A 27330-nucleotide genomic window follows, 5' to 3' on the forward strand; every position below is an offset into this window, starting at 1 on the left:
AGAGAAATTACATGTACACAGATTAATCAAGATATATACAAGTAAAATTGAAGTAATTTTGAGAAGGGAGGGAACTAACCCTTTTATTCATGATAGAATACCTCCTTTGATAGAGCTAAGCTACTGAGATGGAAGTAATTCATCCTTAGGCACTCTAAAAAAATATTCAGGTCAGACACATCTGACATGTTGGCAGACTCTTTTGCCCAAATGAGATTTCTTTCAGATAAATAAACAACCTGCTGCTAGATATTAACCAATCTTTCTTTTTTTAAAGAAGCAATAGAACTATAACATCAAGTATCTTATTTAATGAGAGACTTTACAAGTCAATTAGTAATTATTGCTATTAACTATTAATGTTAGTTATTCATAATAACAAAAAGTAGTATCTCTTTGCTTTTCAGTAAAGATAATAGAATAGAAATCTAGTGTATCTTATGTTCCTTCACATTGAGGAAACCCCTTTCTCTATAACCCTGACCTGTGATATTGTGTTATATAGCATCTGCCAGAAGACAGTATGTTTCATCTACTAAATATTTAAGAGATATCTTTCTTAAAGATTTTTTCTAGACAGAAAAAAGCTATTTTGTTAATTCTTGACTAATGGGAACCAAAAAAAGAGACATTTAAGTAAATAGATGGATGGATAGCTCCTGTGTCCAGAAATATTCACTATGTGTGGCATATGTTATCATGATAATGTTATCATTTATATAGTGCCTTAAGTTTTGCAAAGTGCTTTAGATATGTTAACTCAATTGATCCTTACAATCCCCCTGTGTGAGAAAATAATGGGATTTGGCAGATACTCAAAGGCTCACTTGGAGATTAATTTAAACTGATTGAATTAAGTGAGAGTGATTGACTACTGATTAGCCTACTTCAACTTAATTAGATTGTAACCACACCTGGATAGCCCTTAAAGAGGTATTGTTCTCAGAAGTTAAAGACTTTGAACTCAACTAGAGACAACCTTAAAGTCCAGTGAACCAAAGGATTTGGATGATGCTAATGCTTTGGACCTATAAAAAGCTTCCACGCTCAGTTTGCTGGGGAGTTCATGGTTGAAGTAGGCTCATGGCAGAGGACTTGAGGAAGAACCTGACCAGGCTGGAACTCTAGGCTAGATAGGCCTTTTCTTAACTTTCTGAACTCCACATGAATACCTGGTATGCTTCAATAAATGCTTAATGCCCAAATTCTGGTGCCAAACCTTCTAATTTAAGGCAACCACACATTTAGATTTTAAACATCACACCTGGGAGGAATGTACTACTATTATCCCCTTTTTACAGATGAGGAAACTGAAGTACACAGAGGTTTAGTGACATGCCCAAGGTCACCCAGCTAGTTTAGTGTCTGAGATGGTACTCAGACTTACATATTCCTGACTCCAAGTCTTACACTTTATCTACTGTGTCATGGAGCTGTTCCATTGATGTACCAGGTAAATTAAGTCAGTAAACATTTATCAAGCGCTTACTATGTTGCAAGACACTGTGTTAAGTGCAGAAGGGAGAGGATGTGACTAAAATAGAAGACTTTGGATCATATACCTAGTAACCCAGGGTGTAGGCCTTATTTTTCCATGATTCAGAATGGGTGGAGAAGGAAAGGAGACATGACACCAGCACATTTTGGAAACCTAAGAAATGCTACACAGTGATAACAACAACATTGCCAACACCAATATCTCTATGTTGAGCTCAGTCCTTTGGCAGTACTTCTGGCATCACTAGACCTTTGCATAGAAACTAGTAACAGTACCAAACTAGAAGGCTAATATTTAACACTTAGTAAGTGTTTAACTCTCACAAGTATTTTCAAATTGGTGAGGAAGAAGTCAGAAAAACAATATAAACCATATCATGAATTTGGATGTGTTACTTCTCTGACCCCCCACCCCCCTTTTTCCCTACAAGTTTCCCAAAAGTACCTCTTAGGAGAGCTACTGGTGACAAGAGGATTGGATCTGGAGTGAGAAGACCCAGGCTACAATCCCTTGTCTGTCACATACTACCTATGTGACCTTGGCCAAGTTTCAAAACACCTCTGGATCTCAGTTTCTCCATCTGTAAAATGAAAGTATTGGCCTACATAGTCTCAAAGGTCCCTTCCAGCTCAACCCATCTATTCATGTTGTGTGTTTGTATGGGGTATCATACAGAAGACATTAAAGCCATTGGGATGAGTGCAAGGAAGCTGAGACAATAGAGGATATCATGAGAAATTATTGTGGCCAATATCTAGAGGAGATTCAGAGCTTCCCCCACCTTTCTTACTAACATTTGCATTAACCTTTACCTTCCCTACTAATGAGATTTAGACTTACTCCATTGCACCAAACCACATCCAGGTAAAAACTGTCATGCTCTGATCAGCTTGAGTGAGGTCTACATTCTTTCTATGATGTCTCTTTGATGAAGATTTGAGTGACCTAAATTACACATCCCAAGACCTCATTTTAATATATTAATATAACCCACCTCCAATAATATCAACCAATTAGATTTGGCTGCTGTTTGATAAACCAACTACTCTTTGGAAGTGTGAGATTAAAATTGGATATTAGATCATAAATCTCCCCTACTTAACCTTTCCCTTAATTTATCTCCCAGACTAGTAAATGGAAGAAGCTTCTGGTTTTCTAGTTAGAGCTTTTATTGTATGGTAGTCACAAGGTGATGTTGATTAGAAGGATAGGAAAATAGAAATACAAAACAAGTAGTGTTAAGTCTAAGCTTAGTCTATATTCCGTATAAAACTCACCAAAACCCAAGGCCACCTTTGGGGAGAGAGACCGAGTCAAGCCCGTTCTGTTAACCGAGAGCCGGGCCAAGTCAAACTCCAGTCAGCGTCTATCTGTGCAGTTCAGCCAGGAGACCAGTGGAGCAGGAAAAAAAGGCCCCACTTCCGTTCTCTCCTTGCCTTTTAAGCTCACACCCCGGAAGTCGAGTGCTCAGAAGGCAATCTGGCGTGCGTCGCAGGCGGACTGGTGTGCGTAGCTCATGCTGTTGGTCTCCTCCCCAAAAGGGTGGTCCTAAAAAAAACCTGGCGTCTCTCCATTATCTAACCGACTGTTAAAACTTTCTACCACAGAAGAGTATATAAAATGTGAGCCCACCACCATTTTGGTCTTTGGTCTGAGAAAGATGGTCAATGACCATCCTTTTATTAATAGCCTGCTGACTTTATTAATAAAATGATCAAATTACCCAAAAATTATCTCTCAAATTTTTAATCCTCACAATATATAAAAAGCCAACTTATTAGTCTGAATGTGCCTTAGAAACAAAGTGGAGAAGAGGACTACTATAAAGGAGAAAAAAAGAGGTCCAAGTTTAAAAGAGGTTAGAGGGGGGAAGAGAGAAACCATTTATTGAATAGTCACACATAATAGAAAAGCAAGGAGGTGGAGAAAAACAGGTTATGACTTATACTCTCCAGGTGTGGAAATGTTGAGGAAGCATCTATCCTTGTTCAATAGAAACATAGGATTTCCTCTCTCTTCTGTAATCTTAGTCTAGGACTTTGATATAACCAGCTATGTAAAAAGACTGTTTTGATTGAGCCTTCCTCCAAACCCCTAGTGGCATAAGGATATTGATGTTTGCAATATAGTAGACACTTAAGAAATGCTTATTGACTGCCTGACTAATTTACTGACCTCCAGGGAGGAAAATCTATTTCAACTGGGGAATGGCTAAACAAATTGTGGTATATGATGGAATATTATTGTGCAATAAGAAATGACAAGCAGGATGATTTTAGAAAATCTTGGAAAGACATGTATGAAATGATGTATTAGGAAATGAGCAGAACCAAGAGAACACTGTACACAGAGACAGCAATATTGTTTGATGAAGAACTGTGAATGTCTTGATTATTCTCAACAATACAATGATCCAAGGCAATCCCAAAGGACTATTGATGAAACATACTATCCACCTCCAAAGAAAAAACTGATATTGATGGAACAGACTGAAGCATGGGTTTTTTTCACATTATTACATTTTTTATGATTTAATTTTCTTATAAAAAGTAACAAATATGGTGATATTTTGCATGATCATACATGTATAACCCATATCAGATTGTTTGCCACCATGAGGAGGGGGTAGGGCAGGGAGGGAAGGAGATCGGAACTGAAAACTATAAATAAAATAATTTTTTTAAAAAAAGAAAGAAAATCTATTTCCCCAGGAAACCCTTTCTTCTTATATCACCCATTCCATTTAGCACTTAGCATATACTTAGCATGGTTATTTATCTTTTAAAATACATATTCTGTCTATTAGTCATAATCTTCTTGAGAGCAGAGGTGGTTGGGAAGATGTTTGGCTTTGGAGTCAGAGGATGTGGATTTGAGTCCTGACCCTACTAATTACTACCTGTATGACCTTGGGCAAATCTGTTACCTTTCCAAGACTCAGTTTTGTCATCTGTAAAATAAAGGTGTTGGCCCAGATTAGTTCTAAAATCCCTTCCAGTTCTATATCCTATGAGGTAATGATTCAAGCTCAAACAGAGAAACAATCCTAATCCAACAGCTCGATCTTATTTTTCAGTCACTCAGACCTACTTGTGATTTTTCCACTAGGGGTTTGTAAATTTCCAAATGGTCTTTTCATTTAGCACATGGCTCAGTGCATCATGTGAACTAAGCAAAGGAGCCAGAGCCTCTTGAATACTGAATCCAGGTCCAAGATATCATTCAATGTATTTTTGGGTTCTGTCTTTGCTAGGTAACATCTAGAGAGTTAACAGACTGGTGAAAGGTCTCTAGTTTGAGTCATGTAGCAATTGACTGAAGGATATCCAGCCTAGTGAAAAGAAGACTTAGCTGTATTAAATTGTTTGAAGGGCTGTCATGGAAATAAGACCGAATTCATTCTGCTTGACCCAGAGGACAGAAATTAGGAACAATGAACAGAAATTGGGAAGAGGGCAATTTGACCTTGATGTCAGAAAAAAAAAGTCCCTAATGATTAGGGTTACACAAAAGTGGAGTGGGCTGCCTGAAAGACTGAGTTCCTCCTTTCCCTCCCACTAAATGGTGACAACATTTGGGGTGTCTTAGGTACCCCTGAGCACAGTCCTATGTGTTTCACACCCTGGGATGGCATTCCCACTGGCCCTTGCCATGAGGGGAAGGGGAAGAGCCAAAAGGAAGTCTCCTCTAAGTTGTGCACACCTACAATGGGTAGGTTGAAAGGGAAACTCTTGTTCAGGAATGGGTTGGTCTATATGACCTCTGAGGTCCCTTCCATTTCTGAGGCCTTGTGATTCTAAGACAAAGAATATTTCTAGGGGGAAGCTAGATGGCGCAGTAGATAGAGCACTGGCCCTGGATTCAGGAGTACCTGAGTTCAAATCCGACCTCAGACACTTAACACTTACTAGCTGTGTGATCCTGGGCAAGTCACTTAACCCCAATTGCCTCAGCAAAAAAAAAAAAAAAAAGAAGAAGAAGAAGAAGAATATTTCTAGTGAATATCTGCCAATAGTGAAATAGTAACATTCACCTCTAATTCTGGTTCTTTACCCATTTCATTTACTGCTACAATTGAAAAATCTACTCAAAACACCATTTGGAAAAGAGTCTGTACAGGAGAGAGTGTAAACATAGGAATAAATATAGGAAAAGCAAGAAAAATACCCTCCAAAGGCCAACAGAACAATGCATGTAGAACTAGTTACCTCTTCTTAATACTATGGCCCCATCAATCACATCTTTGTTTGCCTTCCTTAGAGAAAGGTTCTAACCAAGGATAAAAAGGTCAGAGAATGAACTTTCCTATCTTCATGACCTTTGCTTCCTCCTCTAATGGGGGAAAGGCATGTCAGAAAGTGCTGGAATGAAATCCCAACACAAATAAAACAATGCAACCAAATATTAAGAAAATCAACATGGACATAAATTGATGCCATTAATTTTGTCATAAAAAGCTGAAGGAAAGAGTCGTTAGCAGGTGAATTTATGGACTCTTCATTAGTCTATACATATAATATGATGATCCTTTGAAAGCAAGAAAATTTATCTGATAACTAGAGAAGGTGAATAAAGAAGAAAATTCCCTAATGTGTGCTTCAAAACAGATGGATTTTAATAAGTGTATAAATTAGGTCAACAACAATAACTTCAACCCAAGAGGGTAGAGAGATTAAAATTCAATGAAACACTATACCCATTAAGCTTTTAAAAACATTTTCATCAGCAATTATAGTAACCACTTTTTACCTGTGTATTCTCTTACTACTATACGTTATTTAGTATAGTAGAATAGAACTGGAAACTGTTTCTCTGTTTTCCTGAATTGACTTTCTGATTTTCACTGGCTAGTCAAGTTATAACCAGTAATGGGTCCACTTGAGAATTCTGAAGACACACCCCCACAACCTCCACAGTATTCAAATTTGAACTGTGAATATTTCTAAGAGTAAGAGTAAGAGTAGCAGTTGGGGCACCTAGGTAGCTCAGTGGATAGAGCACCAGCCCTGGAGTCAGGAGTACCTGAGTTCAAATCTGGCCTCAGACACTTGAAACTTACTAGCTGTGTGACTCTGGGCAAGTCACTTAACCCCAATTGCCTCACTAGAAAAAAAAAAAGTAGCAGTTGTAGGAACTGTGGAAAGTGATGGTACAAATGAGTACAAAATAGACAATACCAAAGGATTAATGATGGAGTATATTATCTCGCTTCAAAGAAAGACCTGATGCTGATGGAACACAGACTGAAGCATGCTATTTTTCACTTTCATTTTTTCTTTTATTCAAGTTTTTTATGTAAAATGACTAATATGGTAATTTTTTACATAATTGCACATGTATAACCTATATCTGATTGCTTACTGCCTCAGTTAGAGGGAGGTGAAGGAGAGATAGAGTTTGGAACTCAAAACTTTAAATAAAAATGTTTTTCTTTATTTTTAAAAAAGTGAGGGTAATGATTTTCAAGGTCTGTGTTTCTGAGGCAGATGTGAGATAAAGCTTCAAAAAGTCTCATAGCTCTGAAAACTTAGCAGAAAAGATTCTTAAAATGAGCACTTGAAAAGCTTAAAGCAAGCTATACAAATCTTTTCCCTCCTTTCTCCTTCCTTTCCTTACTCTTTTCCCCCTAACCTGTACCATATGGCCAGTTTTTCTCAATATTCTTTCCAAAGGGTGATTCTGATTGCTTTTCTCCTCATTTCTTATACTTGAATGTTTAAAAAGTCAGTAGGAGGCAGCTAGGTAGCACAGTGGATAAAAGTGCCAACCATGGATTCAGGAGGACCTGAGTTCAAATCCAGCCTCAGACACTTGACACTGTATGTACAGGTGTTGCAATGAAGAAACAGCACAGCAACAAATAATAAGATTCCCACAGAGGAAACAAAGACCACATATTCTATTGACCACCATTCTCAAACATTGAGTCAATCAACCAAGCATATATAAAATCCAGACAGAATAAACAGTAGAACTATAACTAGGGTGGAGCAGTCAGGGCTTTGTCCCACATGCCATCATCTTACAGAAGTTGCTGCTTCTAGTTGGAAATTGGGTGAAAATATAGCTTCCTCCCTGCTGCAGTTAGGAGTTAGCACACTCATCATTCCCTACAGCCTTTTTCAGACCCTCCCTCTACTGCCATTTCTCAGCAACCACTTCTCATTTCATGTCCACTCTCTCCTGTCCAGATCATTGTTGTCACCTAAGAACCTCCAGTTCCTTTCTCTCCTCTTCACTTAAGTTCAGCAGCTGGTTCACAGTCTCCTCCATTTCCATAGCTACTCCCTTCAAATGTATTGGTCTTTTATCTCCTCAGCCTCCACACACAGGATTGGACCTAACTCATCCCCCAACCTGAATCTGCCCTAGGGTGTCAGAATTCCTAGTTATATCTCTGAGGTTCACATCAGAAACTCACATCATCCTTAAAGGCTCAGCCATAGCCCAAAGTCCTAAATAGCTCCTCCCCTCATCTCCAAATAAGCAATCTCTATAACTACAGAACTCTGTAAGCTTAGTTCTTAAAACAAATAAACAATATTCATATTGTTTCCTTTTCATAAATGTCTTCTAAAGGACCTATGATAGAAAATTCTATTAGTCTCCAGAGAAAGAAAAGACGGAGGGGGCAGCTAGGTGGGGCAATGGATAAAGCACCAGCCCTGGATTCAGGAGGTCCTGAGTTCACTTCTGATCTCAGACACTTGACACTTACTAAGCTTTGTGACCCTGGGCAAGTCACTTAACCCTCATTGCCCCTCCCCCCCCAAAAAAAAGAAGAAAGAAAAAAAAGAAAGAAAATATGGAGTCTGAATGTAGATTGGAGCATATTTTTAAAGAAAACTTTATTTTTCTTTTTTTTTTGGTCTGTTTTCTTTTGCAATATGACTGATATGGAAATGTTTTGCATAACTGCACATGTATAATCTATATCAAATTGCTTGCTTTCTCAAGGAGGGGGGAGGGAAGGAAAGGAGGGAAAGAATATGGAACTCAAAATTTTAAAAGAATGATTAAATTTTTGTTTACATGGAATTGAGCAAAACAATTAAAATTAACTGTCAGAGGTAGCTAGGTGGTGCAGTGTATAAAGTACCGGCCCTGGATTCAGGAGGACCTGAGTTCAAATCTGACCTCAAACACTTGACACTTACTAGCTGTGTGATGCTGGGCAAGTCACTTAACCCTCATTGCTCCAAAAAAAAAAATTAACTGTCAAAAAATAAACATAAACATAAACACTCTGGTGAATGTAAGAAGCCAGAAATGCACTCACCCTATCCAAGCTCCTCTTCTTTAATCCAGGTAGTCCTCCTTGTACCCTAATTTATTTACTGTACTAACAACTCTTGAATAGTAATTTAGCCTTGACTAGTAATTTGGCCTTTGATATAAATTTGTTTCAAGTACATACTAAGACAACCTAAGTATCTAGAAATAGGGAAAACTTAGCAAAGTACTTCTTTTTTTTTTCTTTTTTCCCCTCAATTTTATTTATTTATTTATTTGGGATTTTCCCCCACCTTACATGTAAAAACAAATTGTAACATTGATTTTTCAGGCGGCTAGGTGGCGCAGTGGATAAAACACTGGCCCTGGATTCAGGAGTTCCTGAGTTCAAATCTGGCCTCAGACACTTGACACTTACTAGCTGTGTGACCTTGGGCAAGTCACTTAACCCTCATTGCCCCACAAAACAAAACAAAACATTGATTTTTAAAACTTTGTGTTCCAGGGGCAGCTAGGTGGCACAGTGTATAAAGCACCAGCCCTGGATTCAGGAGGACCTGAGTTCAAATCTGACCTCAAACATTTGACACTTACTAGCTGTGTGACCCTGGGCAAGTCACTTAACCCTCATTGCCCCGCAAAAAACAAACAGACAAACAAACAGGGGCAGCTAGGTGGTGCAGTGGATAGAGCACTACTAGCCCTAGATTCAGGAGTACTTGAGTTCAAATCCAGCCTCAGACACTTGACACTTACTAGCTGTGTGACCTTGGGCAAGTCACTTAACCCTCATTGCCCAAACAAAAACACTCACAAAACTTTGTGTTCCAAATTCTCATCCTTCCTCCCTATTCCCTCCTTAAGAACTCAAGCAATCCAATATGTTATATAAGTGCAGTCATGCAAAACATAGCAGACAAAAAAACAACTTTAGAAAAAAGAACTAATAACAACAAAATAAAGTACTTCCATCTGTATTCAGGTACCATCAGTTCTTTCCCTGTAGATGGATTGCATTTTTCATAAGTCATTCAGAGTTGTCTTGGATCATTGCATTCCTGAAAAGAACTAAATCATTCACAGCAGATCATCTTACAATATTGATGTTATTTTGTATATAATACATTTCACTTTGCATCAGTTTATGTAAATCTTTTCAGATTTTTCTGATAGCATCCTGCTCATTTTTTTATAGTAAACTACATTTATATAGTACTTTAAAGGGAGATTTCCTTACAAAGCACTCATTAGGTTGATTATTGCAACAATAATAATAGCTAAATTTTATATTGTACTTTATACCTGACAAAGAATTTTCTTCACAATAGCCCAGCAAAGTAAGTACTACCACCACCACCACCATCATCATAAGGACTTCTTTTTTTAAAAGTACCTGACTTCTTTGTCATCCCTCAAATCATCTCCTCCCCGTTCACATCTCTTCTACTTTAGTTCTTTTCCCATAGTAAGAACTTAATAAATGGTTCATTCATTCAATCAATCATTTAATCATGGATTTTTGAAGTACTAGAGTTCTCCACTTATGTCTCTAAAGTATTTAATGCCCACATCATCCACAGAACAACATGACCTGGAAAGAGTTATACCATGAATGATAGTCCATGGCTTTAAGAGAAAATATTTGAATAGAGGAAAGATGTACAGATATTCTATGAATGCTTCCCTCTTCCCCACCTGCTTTTACCCTAAACTCTTTTCACAAGTACCCAGAAACTTGCAGTAAGACTGCATTTTTGGTGGGATCAAAACACTCACCATCGTACACTTGGTTTATTTCAAAAACCCTCCTAACTGGTACCCAGCCTCCAGTCTTTTCCCCTTCTAATTCACCCTACACACCATCATCAATTTAATATTATGAAAACACAAATAATACGACCTTCCCCTGATCAAAAACCTCCAATGGCTTCATATGACCTATATAAATTCCAAACTCCCTAGTTTGTTGTTCAAAGCCAACTGTAATATGTTTCCATCCAATTTTATCTTCCATTATGTCCCAGCATCACTAATTTACTCCAGCAAGACTGGATTGTCTTAATAACGTAGATCTTCTTAATTCATCTCTATTTCATGCTTATCCTAGCCTTAATACAGTTTAAACTGAATTGAATTGTTATGCGTATAGGCAGCAATCAAGCAATCATCAAGCTACTAAGTTGTTACACATATATTAGATACTCAAAAATGAATGGGGGCAGCTAGGTGGCGCAGTGGATAGAGCACCGGCCCTGGAGTCAGGAGTACCTGAGTTCAAATCCGGCCTCAGACACTTAACACTTACTAGCTGTGTGACTTCTGGGCAAGTCACTTAACCCCAATTGCCTCACTAAAAAAAAAAAAAAATGAATGAAGGAATGAACAAGCTACAATTCTTAGCAACTTCATCAGTTATGGCCCCTGGGTCTGCTCTTTTTAAAGTTTGGAGATCCATTCAAAGTTGCCTCCAATCCCTTTATAGATCTCCCCCAAAGCCATTCTGATGTGCTTCACTGAATGGAGGGAATGGAAGGGAATGGTAAGGAAGTGTGTATGGGAAAGTGGAAGCAGTAATAGACCAAGGCTGCCTGATGCCAGATTTTCAAAGTTAGGTAGTATCCTTCATTCAGGTGCCCTTGATGATAGCCATCTTGAGTCATTTCCAACAACATCTTAGTCCATTCCATTTAGGTAATTGATGTAGCTAAGTACTGAGGTAAGGGACAGAAGGTATAAAATATTTGAGGACCTTAAGTTCTACATCAGTGCCAGGTGCTATAAGATTATAAATGCTATCTAAAACTATAGGTTAATTTCTGATCTACGTTAATGAAGGGAATATTTATACAATTGTGTTCCCTACACATGAAATCACAAATCACGATATTTATTAAGTACTTTTTTTTGGTGGGGCAATGAGGGTTAAGTGACTTGCCCAGGGTCACACAGCTAGTAAGTGTCAAGTGTCTGAAACCGGATTTGAACTCAGGTCCTCCTGAATCGAAGGCCGGTGCTTTATCCACTGAACCACCTAGCTGCCCTCCATGATATTTATTAAAATGTTATATAAGTTCATAAGCCTTGTATTGAGTAACCCAGCTTTAAGACACTATTATCTATTAGTTATAGTGCTCTACAGAAAAGGTGCCTTAATGGTAGCCATTTAATCATAATTGACTCTATATTATTGTACAAATTTTCATATATGTATCTTTTCTTCTCAATTTTAGGTACCTTATAAAATAAGGATGCCCCTTGAGGGCAGGGACTTTGTCTATTGGATATGCCAAACTGGATGTCCCATAGGCATGTCAATTCAACATGTTCAAGACAGAACTCAAACCCCCTTATAGACTTCCATATTTCTGTCAAGAACATCCCCAAGGGTCCTCAGATAACATTTGGAGAACTTTTAGATTAGTTACTTGAGAACATTTAGACCAAGGTTTTCCAAATCTCAGGATACCATGAAATATCTTAAGGGATTCATTCCTTAAAATAAGATGTCATAAAAATTTCAGACCTGAAAAGTACCTTAGCTACAGAAAATAGTCTATCCATTGCCTTGAATTTGCACTTGAGAAAATTGAGTCCCAGAGGGATCCAACAACTTGCTCAACATCAGTTAGTGACAGATGTAAAATTAGAGGGTTGGACTAGGTGGCCACTGAAATCCTTGCCAGTTTCTAGAACCATGATCCCCTGTGGGACTAGTACACAGGTCCATTGTCTTCCTATTCAGTAATATTTCTAATATACCACATGAGGAATTAATTTACTTTGTTTGCTCAATCATGGATAGTCCTGACCTCATAATTATACCAAGACAACAGACCAAGATTCCAGTCATAGAAAATCAAATAGATGTGTTCTATAGGTTTAGAAAGTTTAACAAAAATCTTCTAAGAGACTGATTAGACAGTAGTTGTAACCAGAATCATAGCTAACAATTTCTACAGGAGTGGCAGCAGGGAGGAAAGGGTGGAAATGGGGAGAAGTAGTGGGCTCACCAGGGATGCAGCCCAAAAACATCCCAAAATATCTATGCTGCTAAAAGGGAAGTATGTACCCTGAGGATGAGGCTGCAGCCACTGCACCCTCAGAATAGTGCCTCTAAGCTTACAAAACTGGAACAAAGTCACAGTAACCCAAAGCTAATTATGGTTCTGGTTGTGAACAATGTTTAGACACAGACACTAATGCATATAACTTGAGGGAGCTAGATGGTGAAGTGAATAGAGCTGGGCCTCAAGTCAGGAAGAACTGAGTTCAAATCCAGCTTCAGACACTTAACTGTGTGACCTTGAACAAATCATTTAAACTCTGCCTCAGTTTTCTCATTTGTAAAATGGGAAAAATAATATCTACTTCACAGGGTTGTTGTGAGAATTAAATGAGACAATATTTTTACCATGGTACGTAGTAAGCATTATTTAAAAGTTTGCTATGATTGCAATAACAGGCAACTTAATCAGAAAATTTTAATTCAAATGCATTAATGGCTTCTATTATATCAACTGTTATCTGACTGAAAGGCTATAATCAAGAAGAAATAAGAGATACAAGGGCATGAAGCTAGTGACTGGTGTGTGAAGGGGCAAAACAATGGCAAAGTAAACAACTTGAGAATGATTTTCTTTCTAGGGAGTAGATACTGAAAAAAATCTGCCAACAGGAGGAAATACTGACAAATCTGGCAAAGCAGTGAGTGTTTAGAAAATTAAATACCAATTTATTAAACAAGACAATAACATTTTAACATACGCTCTGCCACACAATCAATGGCTGCCTTGGCAAATAAAGAAGTAAGCCTGTATTCTGATGATTCATTCAGAAGAATTGTCAGAGGGCCCAATGGTGGGAGGCAAATTATGTTGTGTAGGAAGGGAGGGAGAAAGACAGAGAGACAGAGACAGATAGATACTGAGAGACAGAAAGAGAGGCAGAGAGGGAAAAAGGAGGGAGGGAGGGAGAGAGAGAGAGAGACACAGAGAGAGAGACAGAGAAAAGAAGAAGAAGAAGAAGAAGAAGAAGAAGAAGAAGAAGAAGAAGAAGAAGAAGAAGAAGAAGAAGAAGAAGAAGAAGAAGAAAGGAAGGAAGGAAGGAAGGAAGGAAGGAAGGAAGGAAGGAAGGAAGGAAGGAAGGAAGGAAGGAAGGAAGGAAGGAAGGAAGGAAGGAAGGAAGGAAGAAGAGGAAGAAGAAAGGAAGGAAGAAGAAAGAGAAAGAATTTATTAAATTATTTCTCTTTGCCAGGCACTCACTCTGTTACCTAAGGGTACAAATAAAATAGTCCCTGCCCTCAAGGAGTTTATATTCTAATAAGGGAAGACAATACATATAGTAGGATGGTGGCTAGAGAGGGGTGTTTTGTTCTGGAAGTCTCAGGGATGGTGAGTGGAGTCCAGTGTCAATAGTCTGACTTTTTCTTTTCAGGATTGGTAGTGCTAATTTAATTACTATTCCCAAAGCAAAAGGTGGGAGGCAGGGTGGGTTACCAGCCTAGCAGTATGTCAGGAAAATGCTCCAGGGAGGAGACAGTCCAATTGGAGAAATGGAAAAATAACAGAGCAGCAGAAGACCTGCCTTTGATATTTACCAGTTTTGTGACCATCAGTAAATCACTTAACCTTTCTGAGCCTCAGTCTCCTCTTCTATAGAATGATGATCACAATATCTATAGTACCTATCTCACAGGATTGTTGTGAAGCACACATGAGGGTATGAATGTAAAACACTTTGAAAATTTTAAAGGTCTAAATAAATGTCAGTCATTGTTATTACCGAATGAGAGAATGAAGATCAAAGCATTTTGTCACTGTACAGAAGTATACAAATCACTATTGTTATCATGGGGGAGGAAAAGGGGGAAAGCCTGTCCAGGGAAGGAAGACAGCTGTGGAGAACCACAGTGGAAGGTCCCAGGCAGTAAGGAGGAAGCACTCTAGACTGCTGAGGAGGAAGTTTGATTAGAGAAGATAACATTTTATCTGCTTCAGCATTTTGTCTTGTGGCTGTGTGAGTAAAGATAAGGGGAAGGATGTGATAGAAGCTTCAGAGGTAGAATAAACACAACTTGGCAACTAATTGGATAGAAGAGATGAGGGAGAATGAAGACTGGAGGATGAGTCAGTGACAGGAAGGATGGTGGTGTCCTTGTCAGGAATAGGAAAATTAGAAAGAGGAGTGGGTTTAGGAAAGAAAGATAATAATAAGCTCTGTTTTAGTTGTTATGGTTTAGATAACAATAGAGTATCAAGTTGAAGATGCCAAATTTACCAGTCCATTGCCAAACTTCTTATCTTTCCCCCAAAATAATCCTTTTTCTGACTTGACCATTTCTGTTAGTGATACTACCATCACCAGTATCCCATGTCTAAACCCTTTGTGTTATTTTTTACTCTTTCTTCTTCCTTCTCCTTTACCCCTCTTCCAAGCCCCTTGTCAATTCTGCTTCCACATCTTTTTTTTTTTGTTGTTGTTGGGGGGCAATGAGGGTTAAGTGACTTGCCCAGGGTCACACGGCTAGTAAGTGTGTCAAGTGTCTGCAGCAGGATTTGAACTTAGGTCTTCCTGAATCCAGGGCCAGTGCCTTATCCACTGCACCACCTAGCTGCCTCCCACATCATCTTTTGTGCCACCATCATACTTACAATGATTGCAGCCACTATCTTATTGCAATCTTTCTCCAAGCTTTCTGCCTTTATTTTCCATTCTCTGTCTTCCTCTCATCTATCTTTCATGTGGTTGCCAGGCTAATCTTGCTTATACATAGATCTGGTTGTGCTATTCTTCTACTCAAAAATATTCAAATGACTCCCTAGTGTTTCATAAGTAAAGTTCAGGTTCTTTTGCCTAACATTCAAGATCCTTTGTCATCTAGTACAGCTACATTTCTAGTTTGATCTCATAATATTATTTTTCCTCTTGTATTCTGTACTTTCCCCCAACATGCCCTTCATTCTCCCTGATCCCTGCATTTGTTCATGTTATTCCTCATAACAGAAAGAGGTATAGTTGGAGGGATGCTAATAATACCAAAAAAGAAAATTGTTCACTCAAGTCTGACTCTTTGTGATCCCTTTTGGGGTTTTCATGGAAAAGATCCTGAAGTAGTTTGCCATTTCCTTCTCCAGCTCATTTGACAGATAAGAAACTGAGGTAAACAGTTAAGTGACTTGTTCAAGATCAGAGCTAGGAAGTGGCTGAGACTGGAATTGAACTCAAGAAGAATAGTTTTCCTGACTCTGGGACAGACATTCTATCATTGCACCACCTAGATGCCCACAATAATGAAACACTCTGTTTGTAACAGTTAGTGTAGTATAATAGAGAACCCACCTCAGAACCAAGAAGACTAGAATTTGAGGTCAGTCTCTAACAAAAAAAAAATAGTTCTGTGGCCCTAGTTTTTTTTTTTTAATTTTTTTTAGTGAGGCAATTGGGGTTAAGTGACTTGCTCAGGGTCACACAGCTGGTAAGTGTGTGTTAAGTGTCTGAGGCCGGATTTGAACTCAGGTACTCCTGACTCCAGGGCCGGTGCTCTATCCACTGCGCCACCTAGCTGCCCCCCTGTGGCCCTAGTTTAATCTCTGATTGCTCAAGGCACCTCTAAAACTCTAAATTGTGTGTGGGCAAGGTGTTAATCTGCTCTCATAAAAGAAGGTTCCTTCTCCAGAAACTCCCTACATCAATGAAATTAGTGTTCAGGAACCTTTGTCTATCTATGTATATAATACTAGGATAGTTAAATTTCATATATATGTATACACACACATATATGTACATACATATATACATCTATATGTATGTGTACATGTAGATGTAGATGTAGATGTAGATGTAGATGTAGATGTAGATGAAATAGATGCTATGATAGCTATCTATTGCTTGGTCATTGCCTCTACTGGATTGTAAATTCCATGAAAGTGGAGACTATATCTCATCTAAATTCTGTATTTTTCCAAGCACCTGGCCTAGTAGAGCACTAACAGATGTGTTAATGAATTGAATTGATATAGTACTTTACTTCTTATAAAACACTGCCTACTCAACAACCCTATAAGGGAACATGTATTATTATTCCCATTTTAAAGGAGAGAAAACTGAACCTTAAAGGAATAAAGTATCTTACTCAAGGTCATACATGTCAATAGGTAAGCTGGAAACTAAAATACCATCATTTTAGGTTGTGTGAGGATTAGATGAGATAGTTCTAAAAAGCACTTAGAGCAATGCCTGGCCTCTAGTAGATGCTATATAAATGCCTATTCCCTCCCTCTTTCCATTCCATATCCAAAGCCAGTACTGTTTCCATTACCTCGGGCTTGTAGGGTGTGGAAGAGTACAAAAGACAACATGATTAATATAACTTTCAGCTGGAAGGGACCTTAGAAATCATACTCTTCATTTTACAGATGAAGAACCTGGGATTTATAGTTTAAGCAACTTGACTATGATTTCACAGGCAATCAGTAGAAGAGCTGGTATTCAAACCCAGGTTCTCTGATTCGAATTTATTTATTCTTTCTACTAAATCATACTACATAGCCTATTTCTTTCTTTTTTTTTTACCCAAGACTCTTAGCAATTTAGTCTGAGAATATCCTGAGTCTCACCTAACATCATCCTCAGAACTGAACTGCCCCCAGAAAAGGTCAGATTACATGATGTATGCTATAGCCACTGTGAAGGACCAAAGTTCACATTCTGACTGCTGTTTCCTAACTGTGTGTCCTTGAGCAAATCACTCTGGATCAGTTTCTCCATCTGTAAATGAGAGGCTTGAATTACATGAACTAGATAGATGGTCTCAAAGATCCCTTATAAATCCAAACTTAGTATCTATGAACTTGAAAAGATGCCCTCAGGTTACTCTGCTTTTGGATTCTGAGAAACGAGACAGGGTTTGCCAAAAGTTTGCTCAATGACATTCAGTTTGTGTCATTTCCACATTTGAAAGCCTTCTTCACTGGAAATAGGTAAAACATGAAGAGTTGTTATCATTAATCATAATAGCTATAATTCATATAGCACTTCAAGGTTTGTGAAGTTTTTTTATAAATATTATCTCGTGTTATCCTTATAATAACCCTGGAAGGTAGGTGCCATGATTATCTCTTTTTTACATATGAGGAAACTGAGGCCAAAAGAAGTTAAGCAACTTACTTACATAGCTAGCAAGTGTCTGAAGCCAGATTTGAACTGAGGTCTTGCTGACTCCAAATGCAGAACTCTTAACCAATGTGCCACCTTAACTGCTTCAGTTATACTAAGAACAATTACTCTATGGGAATATTAAAAGGAATAGAGGATATAAACAAAAGTTGAGAACTATCTTTACATGTAATGGAAAAAAATACCTTATATGTAATTTAAAAAAATAAATTAAAAAAAAAAGGAATATAGGGGACAGCTAGATGGTGCAGTGGATAAAGCACCGGCCCTGGATTCAAGAGAACCTGAGTTCAAATCCAGTTTCAGACACTTGACACTAGCTGTGTGACCCTGGAAAAGTCACTTAACCCTCATTGCCCCACCAAAAAAAGGTGAGGGATATAAACACACACACATACACATACACACATACACGCACACCTCAAATGGAAATGGAATCATAGATTTGGAGCCACAAGGGATATTAAAGGTCATCTTAATCCAACCCCTTCATTTTACAGATAGGAAACTGAGTCCTCTAGAGGTTGTGTCTTGTCCAAGGTTACAAGGATAATAAATGGCCATCCTAGTGACTTGAATTCTGATGTCAAATGCATGAATCTTTCCACTGTACCATGTTCTTCTACATTAGCAGGATTAAGGATACACTTTCTCATTAGAAAGCTCCTGACCTTCTTTCAAACGTCTTCAAAAGAAGCAGCCAGCTTGAGGATGGTTTAAGAAACCAGGGAGCAGAAGGAAGCACTTTTTGCCTCCCAGAAAAGATATGAATTCTTACCTATCCTAATTCAAAGTGGCAGTAACCAAAGAAGATTAATAATGGGGGAAATCATAGGGTTTCAGGGTTGGAAAGGTCATTAGAGAGTGTCCAGTCCTCTTCATTTTATAGCTAAGCAAGCCAAGACTCAGAGAAATGAAATGTGTTCTGGCTAGGGTCACACAAGAATTAGTCACAGAGCCCAGACAAAACTCCAAGTTTTCCAACTCCCCATCCGGTGCCCTTTCCACCACACCATGTCACCTCCCTGCTCCCTTGTGAGCAAAAACACAAAACAGTCATAAGATTTTTACAGGCTTCAATGTGGTCTCCATACAAATTTGTCAACAGTTTGACCCCAAATGGACGATTTCCTTTTAGATTTTTTAATTGAAATGAATTAAATCTGAGATATTGAATGATCTCCTTTAAATCACAGCTAAAGAATTATATGCTTTATTTCCTCTGTAAGGATAAACTCTGTAGCTGTATCTGGGAGGAGAATACAGCTGCAACTGAGCCGTGTTGATCCAAACTACTGGAAAGACATACTCAGTATGAGGGTACAGGACTGGATCATTTACAGGGGCATGGACACTGCCAAGAATCAAAAGAATAACAATTAGTGTATCAGAAAGCATCCCTTAATTCTTTCCATGTCTACAGAAAGCAGATGTGTTTATAAATAGCGAATGTCATGTCAACATGTCAACATGGACATCAGGCCAAAGCTATAGGCATTATCTTATTTTTTCTTTCTAGCACCTTGTACCTGATAAATGTTGAAGAAATGAATGACCAAGCTAAGTGAAGTGGAGTAATGGAATCAACTCCAGTTGAAATTAATTGGTATTGTTCCTGCAGAATATAAACCCCTTGTGGGTTAAAGACGATTTTGTTTTCATCTTTGAGGCCTTAGTAATTAGCACAGTGCTATGTACATAGTAGATTCTCAATAATCTAGATGGATTGAATCTAGTAGATGGATTGAACTGAGTTGAAATAGACTGTTCCTACCTAAATCTCATCTTTTTTTTTTCTCAATAGCAGAATGTGGGGATTTGAATTATTCAAATAACTACCTACACTATACTTTTTCTGTGTAAACACCATTTGGTCTTAGGAAAACATTCCCCTGAACTTTGACATAATATCATGAAAACAGAACAGCCACAGGTAAAACAGGAGAGATGATTGCCATGGAAAAGTCTAGAGGAGGCCAAACATGTCTGGAAGAAATTTCTCCTTTCCTTTTATTTTTCTTTAGAATCATACCTATTTAAATGGCAAGATCGTGGGTAATGGAATCCTAGGTTTTTAAACTGGGATTGAAATGAAGATGCTGTGAAGGAATGTGAAATGTGTTATGTTTTATATTTGTTTCTTAGAACAAAGGATTTAGCTATGCCACCAGAGTAGTGTTGCCCAGAACTTCTAATTAGATGCAGTAATTAGGCATTGCTGATAGTCCAGGTTGTCATGTTGCCATAGATGGAGATAACTTCTCATACCTCAGTATAAACTCCAGCTTCCAGGGAAGTGAAACTTCTCCATTGGATAATATATTTCACTGCAGAGATGTTGGCTAATTTCCAACCAAGTGTCACAGTATGAGTTCCAGTGAAGGATGCAAAGGGTGCTCTTGGTGGATTTATAAGGGCTAGGGGAAAACAACTAACAGTGTGCATGTAAACCTTGACCCAAAAGACAGAAAGGAAAAAAATCTGATAGTTTATTTCTTTATTTTAATATTTAGTCCTCTCAACACAGTCTGGCTATATTACCATAGCAACAGGCTTGAAAAATTAGTCATTTTAGTGATTTAACTAGCTCATTTATCTTTACAATACCAAGCAACCAGTTCAAAGGGCTTTGATTAAGTGGTAAAAATTTTTTTAATAGCTTAGAATTTACCTCTTGTGTTCCATACAATTTTAGTATTATCAGCACCATTCCATAAACAACTAAGCTAACCTCTCATTATAACTTAGCTTTTAGTTTAAAAAGACTAGACATTACAAAGGATCATGGTTCTATCATTATGTCATTAACTTAAAGGTGAGCTGCCCATAAGTGGCAATCACTTTTTAAACAATGAGTTGTGCTATTGTTGATTATGGGGCAGTGGGGTGAGGAGGAAAAGAGTGAATAGGGAGGCTGGTAAATCTGGAAATTATATGATATTTTAAAAGTATCAAGAAAACTAAATTCATTTTTAAAATGAATTATTGAAACCATGCATATATATGTATATATATGTGTGTATATATATTTATGTACACACACACATATATATATATATATACATGTATACGTATCGGACTGCACAGCCACACTGTGGCCTGTGGTTCTTCAAGGCTCTGATTCATGGTCATCCGCAACTGGTGAAAGCCTACTACTACATATACAGATATAGAGATAGATAGATGATACATAGATATAGATGATATAGGTATAGGTATATAGATATAGATGTAGATACAGATATATAGATATAAAAAACGATGAGCATGGTAGTAACAGAGGAATCATTATTCACCTGGCAGTATGACTTAGATGATTTCAGAAGTTCACACTATATTTTCTCCTGACATGCTCATCTGGTCAATGAAGTATTTTTAGATTGTGGACAGCTGCCTAAATTGCACATTCTTGGATGGGAGAGAAACTGCCAACCCATTTGAAAAAGGGGACAGAGTTTACTTGTGTATTTCTCAGCAGTATATAACAATAGAATGAAAGCAAACTGTTGTTACTGTTTTTCACTTGATTTTCATTCTCCCAGAATCTTGATTTCCTCCAGCACTTCATCTCTCCTGATGGAAAAAACAATGTTCTAACTGAAAAAATGGTTCCACTTTAAATATAGTGCTCAGAAATATAGGTAGAAGTGAAAATGTTAAGAACAAGCACCCAAAGGAGACTCCAGACCACTGGAGATTCCTGAACTGGCCTAATTACTCCGGGTTCTTGCCTCTTAAATATCATGTTGCCTAAGGGAGATTAGCCTAGGTTCTATATAATTGTCTTCCCTGTAGATTCTTACTGTTGTTCTGGTGGGTTGTTTTTGTTTTTGTCATTGTAAAATTTCAAGAAAAATCTATTTCTCTTTTATCTTCTATATTTTCTGTGATTTTTCCTGGAACAAACTGAATATTGTATACATAGTGAGTCCTCCACCTAATGTATAAGCACCAAATACATAAAATAAATCACTTCTATACATAAAACAGAGCCAATGATCTTCTCCAAATCCTTTGTATAGTTTTAACTGCATATTGTTCATTTAAAGGAAAGAAGCTGACAAAATGTTACTCTGTCCCTAAAGTTAGGCAAGATAGGATCTACTATGCAAATGGAAGAGGGCTATGAGGGACAATTATTAGAACATTTTTTATAAATGCACATATTCTAGTGCCAGAAAAATGCTACTTTCCTTGGCACAGTAGCATTTATTTATTCAATGGATCAAGTTCTAAGATACAGTGAAAGTAAAAAGCCTCAGATGGACAGGGGCACACAGGGAACATGATTTTAAAACTTTATCTGGGTGAAAGGCAGCATGGAGTAATGGATAGCAAGCTGGCCTCAGACTTTGGATAGACCTGGATTCAAGTTCCACTTTGAAGACATGCTGACTGTGTGTGACCCTGAACAAACCAACCTCTAAATGCTAAAACTAAGTTGCAGACCAAGTGCCAGTCTGCATCAATGGAAACAATTTTCCCCCTAGGAGCTCCCAACATGACAAAATCACAGGTTCAGGAAATAAAAACAAACAAACAAAAATCTACTTACAGAAAGCCTGGTTTAGTTTATAGGCAAAATCTACTCCCACCTTAAATCTGTGTCCCAACACTGACAAATGGGCCTCATAAGAAAATGCTGAATGGCCACTTGCTCAGTGTTTGGGAGAGGGGATTCTTGTTCAGCCATGGGCTGGGTTATTGAGGTCCCTTTTATGATTCTCAAGATGTGCATATTTAGGAAATGCAACCCAAATGTTCACATGGATGATTTGTGCCCAACCTGTGGTAGAGCCTTCTGAGCTCATATTGCTCTGATTTGCCACAGTTGGACACACTGTAACTTGACTCTAACATAAGGATGTCATTTTGGTCCTCTTCCAGAACAAAGGACAACAACTCACCAACCATGATTCTCCCCAGGAAATTATCCTGTTTTTGTTGTCTTCTCAGTTAAATCTAGTTGTATAAGTATTTCAAAGGCAAGCCCTGCTGTTGTGCCTCTGATGATGAGTGTCATCTCAGGTATTTTGAAAACAAGTACATTCTTATACTTTCAACTATATGTAGTAGCAAGACTGACTCTCCATAGCAACTGTTATACCTCTTACCCAGCCCTTGGCTGTAACCCCTGGGAACTTTTTGGTCCCCTCTCACTTACAGATATGCTTATAGCACATGTAAACTATATAGCCTGTGTTGTTTAAAAATCTAAATGTGGGTTCTAATCTGCCACTCCCCCCCAGTTTGGGGGGGGGTGGAAACTGGTTAAAATCACTGATAAATTCAGCAAGAGTTTAGGCTTTTAAGGACTTATTAAAAGATATATTATAAGATAGTGAAGAGAGAGAAAGATTGAGAACAGATTCCTTATAGCATGGAAATCCTAGCTTTCCTAGCAACCTACATGAAGTTCTGCCACCAAGCCGAAGTCTCAAACCAAACGAGGAAGCTCCAGTCTGCCAGCCTCAGCTTTCTACTTCCTGTCCTCCTCCTGGAAATGGGAGTTTCTTCAAGTTGATTGGTTGAAAGTGGTCTCCTGTTGATGTTGAAGTCCACAGCTTCTAAGAACACACTCTACTCAGGGTTGGCCAACTGTGGTCCTGATTTAATCATCATGAAGTAGGTTCTCAGTCTCTCAGTTTCACCTAATTCAATCAATTCCAAATCAATCTTCAGGTGGGGCTCTTAGGTGTCTGCAAAGTCTCATTATTTTATCACAAGCCCTTAAGATTTTCTCTTAGCATATATATTAAACCTCCTCATATGCAGAAGTTTGGTTTCAAAATGAGAAGTCCAAGTTATTATATAACCCCAAACTCTAATATTTAGATAGGCACAATGAGGTCTTAAAATGGCAGCATAGATCATTAATCTAATGGCATGTTTTCTTACCTTGTACTTTCTTTTCATCAGCTCCTTCTGCAGTCAGAGGGAATTCCATGACTCCCTCTGAAAATGATGCTTGGAATAGCAAGTCATTCACTTGAAATAGTGTGCTCTTATTATAATCTCCCAACTGAGCCAAACATTCTAAAGACATGAAATCAGAGGGAAAAGACCAATCCCTAAATCGTGCATATTTTAATCATATTTTCTTATCATCTAAAGTTCAGTGTAGAGCAATCATGAACACAACCACAAGAGAGTTCCAAGGGTATGGAGAGGAGGTAATATTAATGATCATAATAATAAGTGGGAGTGTATCATGGAGAGAAAGGTGGCCTGGGAGCCAGAATGGCCTGGGTCCAAATCCTGTTTCTGACACCTACTGAGCAAATCACTTAACTTTTCAATGCCCTAGGGAAGTCTCTCAAGAATATAAATGGAAACACTTTCAGATATGCACTAAGAGAAGGGAGCTTTCCTCACAGGGCCTTCCCTATACCAATGAAATCACAGATCTGGAAGAAGAATAAAATAATAATAGTAGTAATAGCAGTCATGCATTTAGTGCTTCAAGATTTACAAGGCGCTTTGCATATATTACATATGGATATAAGCATGAGTCTCCAAGAGTTACTTGTTTGCCAATTTTTGCAAAAGGTCTGGCAAGGGAGAAGCCAAAACGTGACAAAAATTTTGTGTTAAGTTATCTGTGAATTTCATTTATCCATATAACTTCTGGAAAATTGAGACACTAAAAGTATTTACAAGTTTAATCTCTTTTTTTCATAGATGTTGATATTATTAGAGAGGAAACAATGAATACTAACTTTCAGTGATTAACTTCTCTTTCAGTAGATAACAATCCAACCCTGACAATGATTAATTTTAATTTCACTAGCAAACAACTTACTATTGTAAGAGGAAATTTATCTTGGTAATCCTCTATAGGTCTACAGCACACACTTCCTAGAGCAGGTGTGTTATTAGCATTAGCCAATCAAAAGCCATAATTATAGGCCACCTGGTCCCCTTGGAGAAAAGACACATCCTGAATCTAAAAAATAACAATTCTTTCTGTCCTTATTCAGCTGTCCTCTTTGGTAATTACTCTAGTTAGAAAAATGAGCACTTGTCTTTATGGTAACAATGATAACACCATTTGTGCACTAGGCATCCTGCTTCAGAGAGGCTATGGGTGACAAATACTAACTGATGTTTGTTCTTGGCACAAAACAGGAAGCAGATCTTTGATAAGCAGTCTTTTACTTAGTTACAGATTAATTTAAATATCCAAGCTCTGCCATCTAGAGCTATTTAACTTATAGGTTTGATGGAATTTACACAGCCTCGGCAGGTTTCAGGAAAACCCATTTTCTGCATTCATTAACTGCAGGGAATGGGCATGTGTTCACAAAAAGCCAGAAAATCTTTAATTCAGCAGTAGATGGATTGTAATTCAAAAGAGGGGAGGAGGCGGCATGAGGGAAAGGGAAGAAAGATAAATGGAGAGGAGATTCCAGACTGGGAGCATTGTTAAACCCTAGGATAGGGAGGTACAGATGGATCCAAACTGCAGAGACAGGCTAGAGGTCATCTTGTCCAGTAATGTCAAACTCAAATAGAAATAGGAGCCACTAAACTGTTCATAAGGATTCTGCAGGCTGCATATCAATTTAGAAATCCACATACCAATATGATCTATGTTACACTGTATTATTGTTAATTTTGTTAAATAATTCCCAATTACATTTTTTTTGGCAAGGCAATGAGGGTTAAGTGACTTGCCCAGGGTCACACAGCTAGTAAGTGTCAAGTGTCTGAGGCCAGTTTGAACTCAGGTCCTCCTGAATCCAGGGCTGGTGCTTTATCCAGTGTACCACATAGCTGCCCTCCACCCCCCCCCACCCCGCATTACTTTTTAATAGAATTCTGGTCACACACAGGAATGTCGTGGGCTGAACGTTTGACATCTCTCATCTGGTGCAACCTCCTTATTTTACATATGAGGAAGCTGAAATATATAGAAATTAAGTGACTTGACTACAGTCAAGGAAATGAGATTTGAACCTAAGTTTTCTGACTCTAAATCAAGTACTCTTTCCACTGTACCAACCATGGACTCTTTACCTTAGAAGTTTTCAGGAATAAGGTAAATTTCCATTTGTCTCAGATGATTTCAGTGTTGATCCATCTGGGGATAAAAGCTATAAATTAGATTTCCCCAGGACCTTTTCTCACTCACTCCTCTTTGGCTCTATAATGAAATCCTTAAGTTTAAATGCAAACAATTAATATTGGAGAGAAGTGGGATATGATGCACATTTAAAGACAATCTGTGGTTTTAAACTAAAGTTGAATTGTGTTTTGTTGTTTTGTTTTTAACAATTACCATCTGGGGCATCTAGGTGGCACAGTGGATAAAGCACCTGCCCTGGATTCAGGAGGACCTGAGTTCAAATTCAGCCTCAGACACTTGACACTTACTAGCTGTGGGACCCTGGGCAAGTCACTTAACCCTCATTTCCCCACAAAAACAAAAACAAAAAACAATTACCAGCTATTACAAACAGAGAGGCTAGATCTCTGAGAGAATGATAAGTTTAGATGGGGAAAAAAAAAAGATAAAGAAAAGATGAAATCAGGTAAGAAATCATGCCAAGAGAGGGAATAATAGTGGGAGAGTTCTATCAGTCAGGGGAGAGCAGAAAGACAATGAACAAGTGAAGTGCTAAAAATGAAATTGGTTAAAGAGAGTCAAAAGGAAATGTGAGAAGGCACCTAATGTTGTTGACCATAATTTTACTTAGGACTGGCCCTTAAAGTGTGTAACTGAAATTTCTTCCCTTTTGGGTCAAGGTTGGTTACAGCAGATTTTTTAAAATTTATATGACTTTATTTGCAAAATTGCCACAGGAAGATTGTTAACTGAAGTAGAAATCTACAATTAAATTAAGATCATAGATCTGAAGGTGAAAGAAACTTTAGTAGTCATCTAGTAATTATGCAAAAAAAAAAAAGCTACTAAAATGCCCATACACTTTGACCCAGAGATTCTACCACTAGATATATACCCCAAAGAGGTCATTGAAAAGAAGAGAGTCCCCATGTATACTAAAATATTTATAGCAGCATATTTTTTGTGTGTGTAGCAAAAATTGGAAACAAAGCCATTGCCCATTGATTTGGAGAATGGCTAAACAAATTATGGCACATGAATGTAATTGAATGTGTGCTGTAAGAATCAACAAATATAATGAATACAGAGAAGCACGAAAAGACAAACATGAGCTGAAGAAAAATGAATTAAGCAGAGCCCAAAAATTATATATATATATATATGTATATATATACACATACACACATATACATATACATATATTTATATTTCATACATAATATGTATGTATATATGTATATAAATGAAAAAACAAACACAAAACAAGAAAATAGAATGCAACAAAATTACAAAGGTAAGTATGGTCCCAAAGAAGACATATGAGAAGATATCTCCCAATCTCTACTCTTTTGCCAAA

The 27330-nt window shown here is 37.8% G+C and overlaps 1 protein-coding gene across 1 annotated transcript in view; it reads right to left on the reverse strand.

The window, feature by feature from the left end:
• The window catches only part of ROS1 (ROS proto-oncogene 1, receptor tyrosine kinase), a 140589-nt gene extending 119552 nt beyond the window's left edge, over positions 1-21037 (reverse strand). Inside the window, 11 exon segments of the mRNA XM_044003473.1 lie at positions 80-151; positions 153-265; positions 485-572; positions 6272-6350; positions 6352-6401; positions 6404-6440; positions 10459-10583; positions 19142-19259; positions 19435-19520; positions 20174-20356; positions 20999-21037. Of these exon segments, the coding sequence (XP_043859408.1) occupies positions 80-151; positions 153-265; positions 485-572; positions 6272-6350; positions 6352-6401; positions 6404-6440; positions 10459-10583; positions 19142-19259; positions 19435-19520; positions 20174-20356; positions 20999-21037 (990 nt within the window).
• Positions 21038-27330: the final 6293 nt, after the last annotated feature.

Source organism: Dromiciops gliroides, chromosome 4, assembly GCF_019393635.1.
Source record: "Dromiciops gliroides isolate mDroGli1 chromosome 4, mDroGli1.pri, whole genome shotgun sequence".
Taxonomy (NCBI): domain Eukaryota; kingdom Metazoa; phylum Chordata; class Mammalia; order Microbiotheria; family Microbiotheriidae; genus Dromiciops; species Dromiciops gliroides.